Genomic DNA, 14,817 nt, shown 5'->3' on the forward strand with positions numbered 1-14,817 from the left:
AGAGAAAGACATTTCATTTATAACAAAACAACCTTTCTCGGAAAAAAAACCTCAGAATTAATCAAGTACCAGAACATTGCTTCTGCCCATTGACTAATTAGTGCAGCAATATCAATTTAGCAGATGAGAGGCACCAGTTACATTAAACATGTTCTTCCTTCCTTGAAATTGTGCAGCTATCTTTGGTCAACCTGCAGCAAGATTTGTACGTTTCTGTAACACAGTAACTTGAAGCAACTAGCTGTAAATTCAGCCCAGCCAAATTTGAGACTCTCAAGGCTTTTTAGCTTCTAATCTAGTCTATCAGCCTTTTAACTTCACCCTTGCAATATCACAGGGTAAAGGAAATAAACCCAACAGTTCTTCAAGAGAAAACCATACACTGCTGCACCCCAGATTTGGGGGGTCTTACTGTTATTTTTAAAAGGGGTGTACGACTGAATTATTCAGCGTGGAAGCTTAGGAATTAAGCATTCTACTATTTTTCTTTTGGCTCTGTTCATAAACTTACTTATTTTAGCTTCTGTTAAAATGTATCTCAGAATGCATTAACCTTCTACAGTAGTACTTCTGTAGGAAGACGTTCAGCTCACATTCCTGAGAGCAAGTCCATACTACTTGACCAAAATGAGATTTTTTTTTTTTTTTTTGGAAGCTTGGAAACTAGTGAAGTCCCTCCACAGTGCAGTCCAGACAGGTACATGCCCTACAGCTCAGGAAATGGAGGTAGGACAGTCTTTAGCACACTATGACCATATGCTTCTTGGTTGGAAAACTAACCTGATGATAAATAAGCTGGCAGAGCCTGCCCAGAAGCGCAGGTAAGAGATTCCTGTGTCCACACATCATCTTCACGAACAAGGAGAGACATGGTCCCTGCCTGCAGAAGGTAAAAACCACATGCTCATTTTACTGCTTCTTTTTATCCCCAATACAGGAAAAGGTATTTAAAAATGCTTAAACACACTGAACCTGAGCCACAGTTGTCTGTAAATACAGGACAATTATCATCCCATTTATAGGCTCAAAGGAAGTGTCACTTTTGGAGTATCTGAACAGAGGACCCCTACAGAAACGTGAACTCCACCAGTGCCCTGCCTCAAATACTTGATAATATATAGTTAAAGAGGTGTTCTGAGATGACAGCAAGGAGAGGAGGAAGCTGCCTGGGGCACAGTCAGCTTTTTTCAGACAGAGAGCACAAGGTAAACAGAGGCAGAGCAATAAATGGGATCAAAAAACAAAGCAAGAGCAAAAAGGAATTAATATGACAAGGTCCTGTCGCAAAGCAGAGGAAGGGAGGGAGGGAGGGACTTTCCCACCCAGCTGACAGGAAAAAACCATCCTCAGAGGGGATTGGATGGGGAGTTGAGTTTAGAAACAATTTCCTGGGACGCTCTTGTTTACCACAGCTACTTTTCAGCACAGGTTTTCAATACAGATTCACCTGCTCCAGGGCGAAACAGTGTAAAAGAGGGAAAGATGCACCGGGTGCCAAAGCACGCTGCACCCCAGAGAGGCAGCCACCTAGTTCGGTACTGTCGGCAGCTGGGATCACAGGCAGCTTGTCAGTACATTGTTGTTTTCCAACAAAGCCATTTTCCACTGAGATGTTGACCACAATGTTTATAGACTTCTGTTACATCATGAAGGAGATGGCATTAACAGAGTCCTTCCAGCGGTGGAGGAGTGCTACCTCTCCCTTCTCATACGGGCCAGAATCAAACTGCGTCACTTCCAGGGGGAAGAGGGGACGGGAGGCAGAGAGAAGGTATATCATGCTGCTCTTCCTGTGCCTGCAGCTTTAGGCTTCATGCCTCACTCATTTCGTATTAGATATGGCATCAGGGATGAAGGCTGAGGTGCCTGGATCTGCAAAAGCACTGAACGTGCCAAAAAGACACCCCGAAGATACGTCAGTGCTCGCTGTCAAAAGACAAGCGTTGTCCTCTCCTGATCTGTAGTGTCAGCCAGCAAGTAATTCCTGGACAAAGAGAATTTGCTTCATTCCCCATCCCCCACCATTGAGCTGAAAACGCCAGCCTGAGCACGTAGTATTTGCGCAAAGTTTTTATATGTTGTCGCAGAGCACAAAGCAGAGCCAAATGCCGCTTTTTTCTGAAGAGGTCAGTAACAACAGAGGAGAAACACGTTTTATTTACACATATACATCAAAGCGCATTAGTTCTTAGGTTACAGAAACCCAGAATAAAGCAGCCTGCCATTGCCAGCCTGGCACAGTGGGTATGAACAACCAGAAGTCCCTCCTCGCCCCTAGACAAATGTTGGAATTCTAGCGTATGAACCAGTTTCGATTTCCCTACTCTTTTACTCACAGCTTACCTGTCGGGAGGGTTAAAATAGGAAGCAGCTATTAGGTTTTGGCAGAATGATGTCAGCAGAAGATCAACAACCTGGAATAAGAGACACACTGCTAATTCCTACTTGTCGGGCTTGATATCTAGATCTAGTTTTGTGCTGCCTATATATTATGTTTCCTGACATTAAAGCAAAGACAAATTGGTTAATGACATTCACTGCAAGTTGTACAGATCCACTGGCACCGAGATGGAAAGTTAAGCCCGTAACAGCCCAGGAATGATCCCAGCACACAACAAATATCTAGACAAGCCTGGTGAAGAAAGCCTAGCTCATCACAGGATTGCTCCAATAGAATATATCTCTAGATCTCGCCACCGGACACCCAGCAACTTCCAGGAGGTTAAAACATACGAATAGCCTGTGCACAGAGTAGACAAAAGGAGAAGTGTATTTCCTGTCCTCCACAGACAAAGCAACCTTTCACACGTACTACCCAGATGCGTTTTTACCTACTCAACCCCGCTTGTTTCTGACCCCAAGCCAGAGGGTACCCACACTCTGATGGCAGGGTTCCAGCCTGGGGGCAGAAACGTCAACTTGGATTGGAGAATTCAAAGGAGCAGCTTCGTTCTCATCACTGCTGTGACCCAAGACGCTTGCGAGTCTGTCAGAAATCACTGCAATCTGTGCTGGCACATCTGCAGGAAGGTAACAGGAGAAGAGGAGAACCAGGACAGAAGGCATGAAAGATTTACAACTCCACATAGCAGGAAGAAGAACAAGTGAAATATATACTCTAATTGATCAGAGCCCAAAGTATGTTATGAAAAGCCTTAATGAGCAAAAAATGTTAGCTGGAACACAGTGGTCATCATCTTCATTTTCGAAGACAGCATTATTTTCCCCCAGTACTATTACCAACACACATCAAGAATAGTTTTTCACACCAGAAAGGACACAGCCTTCAAAAGGGGGCCAAAGTCACCAGGCGAGCCCCAGGAACGGGGCTGCCCGTCTTGGCAAAGATCGGTGCGGTACCGAGCGGTCATCACAAAGATGGAGACCTGAAGTTCCAAACTCAAGCATGGGAAATATGTCAGACTTTTTTTTATATATATATATATATTTTCATAGCTGGAAGGATTATACAGATCTGAAAGATTACCATCTTCAGGTACCAGCGGCAAGTAACTACTGCTGTTGCTTTGGCTAGCATTAGCCACATTTTATTAACGCAGCTTTTGTAACAGTCAGTTATGGGTAGTTATAATTGCCTTCCTGCATACCTTCATGTTTAGCCTGGTCCACAATCAGCAGCCTTAGTTCAGACAGTTCAGCCTTCAGCTGCTCAACAGGCTCTTCGGAATGGCTGGTCTCTACTTTTGATTCATCTGGACAAGCAAGAGAGAAATGCAACACATTACCCTTACCTTTGTGCACTACATCAGTTCATAAAACGCATTCAGCAATCTCTGCATACGTTTTCTGTAAAAGTATTTACTTTTCTGTAAGCTATAACAGATCCCCAAACTGTCAATCTGCCACATATACGGCTTTGGTTTTACATTTGAAATGTGCTATTTGATTAATCATTTATGAGTTTATGCCTAGTTGCAGAAAGGAATTAAGTTTTTAAAGACGAGGCAAAAGAGTTCTCCTTTCAGAGTTTCCTTCCTACTTGCTTTAGCTCTCTGCCCCTCACAGAAACATCTGCTGTCCTCAAAAGGCTAGAACCAGTCTCAAAACACAGAGACAGACGTTACAGCGTGAATACCACGTCATCAGCTTCTCCTCAAGCCCAACACCATGCAACGTCTCCAGATGCTATGTGCTACTCTATTTTGGTTTTTGTTTAAAAGAAGAAATAAAAGGAAATTCCTTTTACCACTAGAAAGAGAGTGCCACCAGCAACAAGCTGCCACAGCGCAGCCCCAAAAACCACCCAGTACAGTTTGTTAGATGGGAACAGTGTCTCATACACTCAATCGTGAACAAGAGAAGTAAATAACAAGGTTAAAATTAATACTTGTTATAAACACACTGTAAAGCAACAAGGTATTAGGAGACTGCCACCTTTTTGTGCAAGAGTGAGCACTAACGAACAGGGCAGGCTTAGAGCTGACCGATACTCCGTCCTGCCCTAAGTCCAGCCCCTGTGCAAGAGCCCCAGGGACGGACTAGGATGCAGGGGATGGCAGGGGACGCAGATCAGGCCTATTCAGGATGCAGGGGACGCGGCTCAGGCTGTGCCACTAGAGGTCACTGGCAATTCAAGGACTCCTGCAAAGCTCTGGCTGCCCGTCGGGATCCTGCTGATCCCGGCACGAAGGGATCCTTCATCCCTGCCGGTTGCCAGGACAACCTCCGCAGCCAGACTGCTGCACATCTGCGGTTCACCGGGACTGCTTTGTCACGCCTCTCCAGCTACGGCATCTCCAGAGAGCTTCAAACGCCCAGCGTGCCCCGAGCGGGAGTCAATTACGGACTCGTCTCTATACACCGAGTACGCTTATCTCCACCACGCTCTGGGAATGATCTCTGCTCACCAGCCTGACCTTTTCATTTCGTATAAACCTGTGGTGAGGATGTTGCCCATTTTAAGATGCATTTGAAACACCCACTTGCTGAAAGAGATAGGAGAGCTCATTAAATATCTATTACACTGACACACACCGCACCAGCAATGTGGCTACAGTGATGGGACCCGAAATTAGTGGGGCCTTCCCACCCAAACGCATGTAAACTCCGCGCTGCAATCCCTTTACCGCTGGCTCCGTTCCTAGCCCCTCCTGTTTCCCCAGATCTCAGTCACCCACAGTAAACCATTCTTAAAAGGGGATGATGGTGAGTTCAGACAGCACAAGTGCCATTACGCAAGGGATCAACACAGCGGGTTCACACCCCAAGCTAGCCGGAGCTGAGAAGCGTTTGAGCTGCAAACGCTGATTCACGTTGATGTATTTGAGCTAGATTTAAATCAGCTAGCTCAGGCATCATTTGCAGCCTCAGCACAGCACAGAGCTCCACACGGACTGAAAAATCCCACCCAAGCAGGACAGGCAGAGAACGTCATTACGAGAGTAACTATTTAATACCTCAGTAAGACATAAAGAACACACACGTCTTTACATACAGATTAAAGACCTAATCAGCCGTCACTTTTTGAAAACTTTCAATTCAGGAGGGCATCAATGGAAATATTAACTTTTCTTCAAACTGATCCGTAAGTAAATGTTACATTTTTTTACCTTGTAAGATCTTCTCTTTCATAGCACGACAGGCTTGCACGTATGTGGAGTACAAGTTTGAGGGTATTTTATCAGCTCTATAATAACAAAAAATTTTTAAAAAGACATTTATTATATCACGTAACCACATTCAAACTTCAGCTTTATTAAACATAAACAACAGCTACGCTATGAAATGTAATTACAGAGGCTCCAAAGCATACAGAGCATCTGAAGCATTTCTTTAATCATCATCTGACACGAGGGCCAGAAATTTATATCCAAGGCTTTCATAGCAAGTATTACACACGTGCAACACACACTACACAAAAACAATACTATATATATTATTAATGCATGCATTAATACCTATGTCATATATAGTACGTGTCTAAGATCACATAAGAGTGTAAGTTATGTGACATGCAGTATTCACACATCTAAAATGCTGATGTTCCCGGTGAAATTTTACATTCAGCAGTATCCTCCCAAGTTTGCATAAAAATATATCTGGCCTGCAGTCAGAGGGCTGCGTGGGGACGACTTCTAGATAATGATTTTAGAGTGGCTAGAGGACTAATTACAGAACTGATGACATTCACCTATGCAGATAAGCTACCCCATCCACAACCAGCAAGCCACAAGCCTGGCCACGAAGCCCTGCCAAGAGGGTTAGCCAACGCTTGTAAACAAGGTGTCAAAAGCCTCCAGTAACCTGATGTAAACTCAAATGCTCTGAAGAGAAAGTCCAGAAGCACAGAAAACAACACTGGGAAGTCTCAATACCTCTTTAGAGAATCTATAAGAGCCATGCGCACATCTGGGGTTTTAGGGAGCTGCAATAGAAAAACAGGCAGGTTAGGCGCAAATTACCTGTCCACAAACACACACCTAAATGGGAGGATCAAAAGAAAGCCAAAAGCAAATACTAACCACACGTGGCCTGAGCAAAGCAGGAAGAAACCAGGAAGTATAATACGGCCGCCTGAAAATACTGAGACAGGAAATAAATATAGCAAAATATTAACAATGCCAGAGCTGCCAAGTGCCATCTCATTACCTCAAGAATTAATTTGGCTCCTGCAAATAAGAAATATTCATGGTAACATGAATAACCAGAGACGAATCAAGTTCAGATTAGCCAATAGTTATCCATTTCTTTAATTTTGCTTTTTATTTAACAACTGTGGACTTCTCTCGCAGGTGTGCATATGCCTTTTCACTCTCTGCACAAATAGCCTCTATTTAGATGACTACTGAGGAAGTGGATAACATGGGAAGAGTTTCCCCAAAACCTCCTTTGCTCCCATCCTCAGTTTTTCTTGTTTTGTTATTTTGATTTGGACTTGGCTTTTATTATTATTATTATTATAGCTAAAAACAAGAAGAGTTGAAAAGCACACGGTACCTGGCTTCTATCACAGATGTTGGGATCTTCCTTGTGTTTTCAAATATCTGAAGGGCCTTTTCAACATCACGAAGTGCCTGGGCCTGGGGCTGGCTCACACAAGTAACAAGGAGAGAAAGATGTTGTGAGAAGTCAAGGACGACGGTAATCTTCCCTGCTTGTTCTTTCAGGGTCAGTAACAGCTGTCCGTGCTGCGACGGGAAGTGACTGAACGAGTGCCATCGAGTAACAAGAGCTACCCGATACGCAGAGTAAAACTGCAGGATGGAGAAACCGGGCCTGAACCATCAGCCTGCCTCGATAAGGCTGTTATAAATAACAGCTATTCTGGGTCAGCCCAAAGGCCCGTGTAGCTCTGTACCCACCTCCTACAGCAACTGCAGCAATATTCCTGCTTAACATCACATTGTTTATTCAACCGTCCCCAATGGGGACAATATCTTTTCTCTTCTGAATTTGTTTCATTGTTATTCTATTTTACTTTGTACACTTTGGAATTAAGACCCATAATCTCCGCTTCCAGCCCGTGCTACTACACTCCAGGCAGAGGGACTGCCGCCCCGGGTTCCTCTTGTTCGAGCCATAAGACATCTTAAGACTGCAACAACCTGGGCCAGCTTCTCAACGGACAAACAGATCAGACTTGGAAGTAAATGAAATCTTCACTTACGACTTTCTGTTCATCACAGGACTAGATTTCAGCGCAGTACATTCAACTACCCTGTCACCAGGCTGTATTTCACATACTCCAGTTGACTGGCTGTACAAATGAGGCCCCCTGGACTGACATACTTGTGATCAAAATATAGGAAGGAGCGATACAGCCAAATGCTTCCTTATCAATTACTGTTCTGACCCAAAACTTATCGCGAACCACACTGTGAAACTGCAGACTGTAGATTCCCTCCCCAAATCTCCTTTGAATATGAACACTTTGATACAACACCAAATAGATGACATGCTATACTGAAAAGAACCAAGATACATACAAAATGCTTTCCTATGTGATCAAATCCACAGAGGGAAGTGTCACCATTGTAACGAGCTGGTCAATCGGCAGAGCTAACGCAGCCCCAGTTCCTGCAAACCTACGCTTTGCATCCCCACACCATACACCACCATTAGATCTCCCTTTGTCCCTTAAATGGAAGATTCTGTGGGGGAGGATTTATTTTCCATACCCCACAGTACAGGACGGGCAAGAGGTAGCCGACACTTTCCTGCTTCAAACAGCAGGTGCTGACTGGACGGCTAACGTAGGTGCTGCTTGGCTAGTATCCGGCTGGCTAATTGCCGAGTTCCTCTGCAGCCTCACCACGGAATACTCATGACAGTCTGTTTGTCCCTTCTGTAAGTCTAGTTTTTGTGAAATCTGGTGGGAGACTCTGCATATTTCTGGCCACTAACCCCTCCGTCTTAAAGCTGGAGAAGATCTGGCAGCATGCTCAATCTTGGCAGGAACGGCAGACAGGCAGATAACCTAAGCTGGTTTCCAGAGGAAAAGGGGCATGACTGATGAGAAAACTGTTAGACGGACCACCGGTACCTGCACAGATTCATCTGTGGAAGACAAGTCTTCATAGAGTCCCATATCTTCTATAGCAACCTGTGTGAGGTTACAGAGAGGTGCACATGGTCACAACACAGCTAGTATTTTGACAGGTGCAGAAAGAGCTCTTTTCAAAGAGACAATTTTTACTAACCTTGAGGTCGGCCAGTCTGGTTTTAGCCAGAGTGATGTACTCCAAGAGAATAGACCGATGTTTTGTTGGCACAAAAGGCGGGTACATTATATGGACCTGAAATATGAAATTCAGAACAAGATTCGCCATTTTCACAGGAAATTAGTGTAAAATTCTGGTTAATGTTTACAGTCATTTACCACAAATATTCCCCAAAGAAGATGTTATTACTTGTTTTAAAATAAGCCATTTTCATGGCAACCAACATGCAATTTTTCCCCAACAACAAACAAAAATCACTGAAGTGCTTAAATTTCACCCCATGAAAGGAATTCTCCTTCTTGTCAAGTAAATAAAAGAATCTTGTACTTCTTTATTTCAGGAAGAAAAGGTTTTGAATAATGTATCAGAAGTAATGCAATTACCATAACAACATTAATAATACGCTGAACCTAGTCAAAGGCACAAGTATGTTCACTTTGGAGCAGTTCTGCATCAGCCTTTAGAAAACCATCTCTGTTAGCATCTTCTCACCTTCAAGTACGGCGCTGCTTCAAAGGGCACTAGCTCTGACAAGAACTCAAAGAGGAAGACCAGAGCTTTCTTACTGCTCCCGTGGTGACCACCACCGTTCCCAAAGGAAGCCTGGAACAGGGGAAATGACAACGCAGCCTTTCAGCGTGGAGAGAATCCCCATCCCAGCACTGCACGCTAAACTCAGCGCACGAATCCCAGACATCCATTACAGATCTCCGCTTTCTGTCAAGAGAACCTTTCTGGAGAAAAGTCTCCAGAAAAAGTCTATAGAAGTCTCTGTGGAAGTTCTCTTTGAGGTTCTTTGCCCCGTTTCCAGAAAGCCTGCCATGTCATGCTGAAAGTTCGTTCCGATACGCTCCTATGAGGACGCTCAGAGGAGCTAAACAAGGCAACACCAAAATGCAGGAAAGGATTGAGATCCATGAGGGAACCACAAATCTGCCAGTTTCTACACAGCTTTACCTGGGCGTTATAAGGCAAATAAGCCAGTCTGAGACTACACAGAACATAACTAGTTTACCTTTTGATACATCCTGAACACTATCAGCAAAGGCTGAGCTCAGATTTGCAAACTCATACAAAGGAATTTACAGGTTTAAATTATGTGGAGATTTGCATACCTAAAATACCTACATGTTTACAACTAAAAGCTAACGACCAATTAGCTATAAGGCCAAACACAGCAATTACAGCTGCATGCAAACATCCAGGAAGTAGGAATGCTTCGTCTGCAATAACCCACAACTTGCGCAATAACAGTGTTGGTTATCAAGATACTGAAATACATCCAAGATTATGATTATAACACTAATTACACGTCTGCATTCCTGACAAATAACTAGAAAAGGCAAGATGGACTTAAAAGATGAAAGAAGGGAAGACCGGAGAAAGCCAAATAAATATATTCTTTGCAGGCACAAAGGCAGTAATAAATATTAAATCATTCCTAATACCAACACAATCACTTCTCCCCCCTCCCGCCCCTCATTCCTGGCTACCTTGTCTGAAACCAGGCTTTTGCTGTGCAGCAGAGCATTCCTTACGCACAGGTTTCTCACATACTTAAAACAAAGATTACCAGTCGGGCCTCATTTAGTCTTACCTTAAACCATTCAGAGTAAGGCATGAACACAGCAGGGCCCTCTAGAGCAGCCTGACGAGCTATCAGGAATGCAGTGATCATATTTTCCATATCATAATTCTCAAAGGCCTTTATCAGGAGATGGCTCAGTAGGTCTAGAAACATAAAACAATAACCTCAAACTTTGCTCTTGACAACTGTGCTGTAATTTTCTACAGTAAACGAAGACAAATATCTGTGATAAAACATCTGCCACATAAAGAAGGATGTGTATTGCAGCTTGGGGAACCTTTGGGACTCGCTTATATTTTTTCATGCACTTTGAACGGTCAAATACTCTAGGATTTCAACCTGCAAGAATTGCAGGGAGTCCAGCAGTGAGATAATCAGTAAGAAACTAACAAACGAGGTCTGCTAGCAAAGGTGAGACAGAAGAACTAAGCTTCAGTAATAACTACTCCAATTAATAATGAAGGTAATTATCAAATAACCACTCTTAGCTGTGCACTATGTTTGAGGAGCATCAGGCACAAGGCCTGGCATTCACGTCACCGCTGACATGCAATGACTGAACGGAAAAGCAGATTTTTCTGCCGTTCTTTTCGGTGCAGGAATCTCAAAAGAGCAGCTATGAATGACGATGCTGCTACACCAGTCGGCACGCTTTCCCCCTGCAGTACCTGAGAAGCAACAGGCACACATTAGCTTGCAGGCTTGCCAATACCTACTTACCTTTGAACAGCTGCTCGGCCTCAGCCTGACAGACTACCAGCGTGGAAACACAGGACAGGACGTGCTGCCAGTTCACTTCATGAGTCTCCAGGACTTGCTGCAGCTGGCAGATCGACTCCTTTGCACTGAATGCCACGAACAGCTGGAAGAGTGATAGCAATTCATTTTAGCGATGACATGCAGCCACCCACTAGAGTGAAATACACCATCAAGATTAACATGCAGATGTCTCTTGCATGACTTTTGAAAAAAGCTATCCTGCGTGCATCTTTTGCATCAGCTTCCCAGGGCCAGATATCATTCTGGCTTGGAACCAGCATTGGCTAAAATAAACAGTAATATTCCAATTCTTTCAGAACTCACGTCATAGTCTGTAACAGTAAAAACTCACATCTTCAATTATTATCTTTGTTCTCATTAAGAGCTTTGCACAAAAGTCCCTTTTTCTTCAAAAGTACTACTTGCACAAAAGGAGTACTTTTTCTTCGTGCTTCATACTGCCTACAATTCCTGGCAGCTGGTTCAGGTTCTGCGACTGGAACGCACTATTTTTAAATAATCTCATTTCAGATATTTCAGTGAATATAAACCCAACATAGTAAAGCTCTCTTGTGATACCAGGAAGACTTACTTTGCGATACAAGGTTGTGAGCAGCGAACAAGTTCTTGTAAAGCTCCACTCTTTCTGCATATGGATGGCATCAGACACTGTACCCAGAAAAAGAAGAGTTTACTCTTCAGCAAGAGATTTTTAAAATACACCCAAAAGGCATAACTTAACCACACAGTATTTCCCTTTGGCTTTGACAGCCAGATACATTAAAAACTGTCTGCTGAAATCCTCTCTCTCTCTCTCTCTCATTCACCTTTGGAACACGAACTGTGGCAACAAGGACCGTGCCATTTCACTACAGCACTGTCATCTCAAAGCTGTTCTTGAGATCACACATTCCTAGGCCAACATAATGCACGCACAGAGAACCAGCAAGGAACCCTCTTTTTCCTCAATCATCTCTTTCAGCTGGAAGCCAGCAGCAACACAGCTCTCCACACAACAGGTAAGCAGCTCTGGATCATAGCTCAGAGCGATTTTATCAGAGATTTTGTAGCCCAAATGTATTTCTTCCTAAAAACATCAAGCTTCACAATTAGCAATCGCGGATTAGAAGTCTTCTCACCTTTACCTCTAATCTACCAAAAGAAACACCCAGTCAGCAGAGAAAGGCCATGCCTTGTGCTTAAACCCAAACACACACAGGGGCCAGACCATTTCAGCCCCGAGCGCTCTCTGCAGCACCACCTCTCCCACTCGGTTTCTCCTTTGGCCAGAACTACTCCCAGGGGCCCGAGCTCTCCCACGTCTGCTCTGTAAAGGCTGCTATTAGATGTCACTCCAAATATCTGTTCACGAGCCATTGGCTGAAGCTCTGTTTGAAGGCACTGATTTTCCACCTAAAGTTTTCTCCTGAACTACAGCCCTCTAAAGCCCAGATTAATTTTTTTTTTTGTCTGATCTGGCACCCTGCTTATATAGCCCCGGGGAAAGAGCTGGGGAGCCAGGCAGCTTCTCCGGCTCTGGGTCCTCCAGGCTGAACTCCGTTCAGCGAGGCCTAGGAGGACGGAGCTCCGGACACAGCACAGTAACACACCCTGGAGACACTGACTCCTCCCTGCCTATTCCTACCTTTCAACAATGGGTTGTAGGTAAGAACCTCGGTCAGGGTGTGTCTAAAAAACTGCTGCAAGGAATCCGGATGAACCGCACTTTTATAAACTGACACATTGAACACGGTGAGCCTACAAATAACAAGGAAATATTCAGAAACAATGCACAGGAAGTATAATCAACCAGGTACTGATTAGGGTGAATGACTCATTTTTTCTTCTACATCTATCTAATCAAATTGCCAGAGATAAATACTTTTTTTGTATGTGTTTTAAAAAACCTATTGGTTATTCAGCATTACGTAGCTACCAGATTTACAAACTTGAGTCAAATGTCTACCCCTGCACAGGACAGGGCTGGCTCCACATGTACGAAGTTGTTAGGCAAAATGGGTTTGGAAGCAGGAATTGGAGGAGAAGACGACAGCACCTTCCGGGTGTTTCTGCTCAGAAGCAGAGTGAGAAAACGTGACAGGGGAAACTCGCTACATGCCAAGAGGGTGCTCCAGGATTGGTTCCAACACTGCCAGAACACCCTTTGTACCTGTCGCTTACCTTTTTTTACAAGCATTTTTACTTGCACATGTTTTATTAGAGAGGAGGATACTAAACGTTAAGTAGCATGGGGTGGGGAACATTCCCCTATTTCAGTAACAAGTGTAACAGTGGATAAAAATCTCCTCCTGACATTATTCAGGGGAACAGCGTTTCTTACCAGAACCTCATAGCTTGCAACGTGGAAACGTCTTCCTGCTTCTCTTTACCAACAGCATCAAGCACCCCTGTACCCCAAAGTAGAGACACAAACGCAATGAGAGAAACGGAAGGAACTGTGACACTAAACAACACAGGAATTAACTGGAACAAGCAACTTGTGCACCTTTAAGAAGGTGACCCCATTAGGGAAATGTGTAGAAGCCATTCAGCAGCATTAAATTCTTATGAAATTTTTTCGAAAGCGACAGAGAGACTCAAAAAACTATTAACACTAACCTTGAACCAATTTAAAAGCATTCCAAAGACTGCGCTAATAATTAAGCCATCTAAAAATGCACATAAATTAGTATTTAATTTCCAAACCCAACCCTAACTGTGCAGTGCATCTGCGAGTGTGAGCACTGCAAAGCTGCACGAGAGAAAAGTCTGTCTGGAGGCAGGGATTTGCACAGGCAGGCTTTGAACTAACAACCCCTGGAAACAATGGTCTTAACCGCCCGCCCTCACCACACAAAGAGCAAGCTGCTGCGAGTGCCACACCCTCGTAACAGCAGTGGGACTTCATGTCACATTTGCTTAGCAGAAATTCCTTCAAAAGCTGGATCTGCCCCAAAATGACTGGCAGAGGTCAAACAGCTTGGCAGCTCACTCGGCACATTGCCTTGGCCGTCAGCCTACACCACTCAAAGCCCACATACTGAGAGGCCCTTTGCTTTGCAGCCTGCTGCAGCAGCAGTTCTTCTGCTTCTTGTCCCATCCTACCTTCAAAAGCCTCCTCTTTTAACAGCTAAAAGAGTTTGTTTTGTTTATTAGGCTCATTCAGTGAAGCACCCTGAAAAGGAAATTTACTGAGCCGGGGCAGCAAAACAGGCGTCCCTCACATGCCTTTGGTAAGGCAGTCCACAGTGTTAATACATAATACTCTCCTCCCCTGCTGAGGAATACTTTAAGGTTAAGTAGGGGAGAAAAGAGAAAAGGAGATAAACTCTACTTATCCTCAGGCACAGGAGTTCAATATAGCAAGATCATTACTATGAAGCACAGCGCTCCCATGCTACTCTCAGACTGTCCTTCTGCTCCTGTGAAGGTCTTCATTAATAGTGAATTATTTTACGTAAAGAATCCTAACGTTCTTTAACACAACTGATTAGTTAAGTGAAACCCCTCAAAGGTGACTCAAAAGTACACGCTAACAAAAATATCTTATATAAAACTCGTTTAATGCATTTTTGGTGGGCTTGGCAGCATTGGATTTGCAGTTGGACTCGATGATCTTAAAAGTCTTTTCCAACCTAAACGATTCTATGATTTTTCAGGCACGCAGACTGCAAGTCAGTCAGTGGCACTGCAGGCTGCACAAACGTGAAGGTCAAATGAAGAGCAGGTTAGCAGACTCCTGTCTGACTGCCAGCAGCCTGCTTCTCTTCCTCCAAAATCCCCCTAGTC

At 44.0% G+C, this 14,817-nt stretch overlaps 1 protein-coding gene across 1 annotated transcript in view; it reads right to left on the reverse strand.

Moving 5' to 3' along the window:
- The window catches only part of FANCA (Fanconi anemia complementation group A), a 38,038-nt gene that overhangs the window by 13,701 nt on the left and 9,520 nt on the right, over positions 1 to 14,817 (reverse strand). The window contains exons 10-25 of the mRNA XM_009273075.1: positions 13,370 to 13,436; positions 12,674 to 12,786; positions 11,621 to 11,697; positions 10,990 to 11,131; positions 10,279 to 10,412; positions 9,174 to 9,284; positions 8,661 to 8,756; positions 8,504 to 8,563; positions 6,958 to 7,046; positions 6,483 to 6,543; positions 6,336 to 6,385; positions 5,571 to 5,647; positions 3,609 to 3,713; positions 2,878 to 3,020; positions 2,344 to 2,414; positions 781 to 880 (exon numbers count right to left, since the gene is read on the reverse strand). Of these exons, the coding sequence (XP_009271350.1) occupies positions 781 to 880; positions 2,344 to 2,414; positions 2,878 to 3,020; positions 3,609 to 3,713; positions 5,571 to 5,647; positions 6,336 to 6,385; positions 6,483 to 6,543; positions 6,958 to 7,046; positions 8,504 to 8,563; positions 8,661 to 8,756; positions 9,174 to 9,284; positions 10,279 to 10,412; positions 10,990 to 11,131; positions 11,621 to 11,697; positions 12,674 to 12,786; positions 13,370 to 13,436 (1,496 nt within the window). The remainder of the gene's footprint in view (positions 1 to 780; positions 881 to 2,343; positions 2,415 to 2,877; positions 3,021 to 3,608; positions 3,714 to 5,570; positions 5,648 to 6,335; positions 6,386 to 6,482; positions 6,544 to 6,957; positions 7,047 to 8,503; positions 8,564 to 8,660; positions 8,757 to 9,173; positions 9,285 to 10,278; positions 10,413 to 10,989; positions 11,132 to 11,620; positions 11,698 to 12,673; positions 12,787 to 13,369; positions 13,437 to 14,817) is intronic.

This window comes from Aptenodytes forsteri, unplaced genomic scaffold (genome assembly GCF_000699145.1).
Source record: "Aptenodytes forsteri isolate BGI_AS27 unplaced genomic scaffold, ASM69914v1 Scaffold271, whole genome shotgun sequence".
Taxonomy (NCBI): domain Eukaryota; kingdom Metazoa; phylum Chordata; class Aves; order Sphenisciformes; family Spheniscidae; genus Aptenodytes; species Aptenodytes forsteri.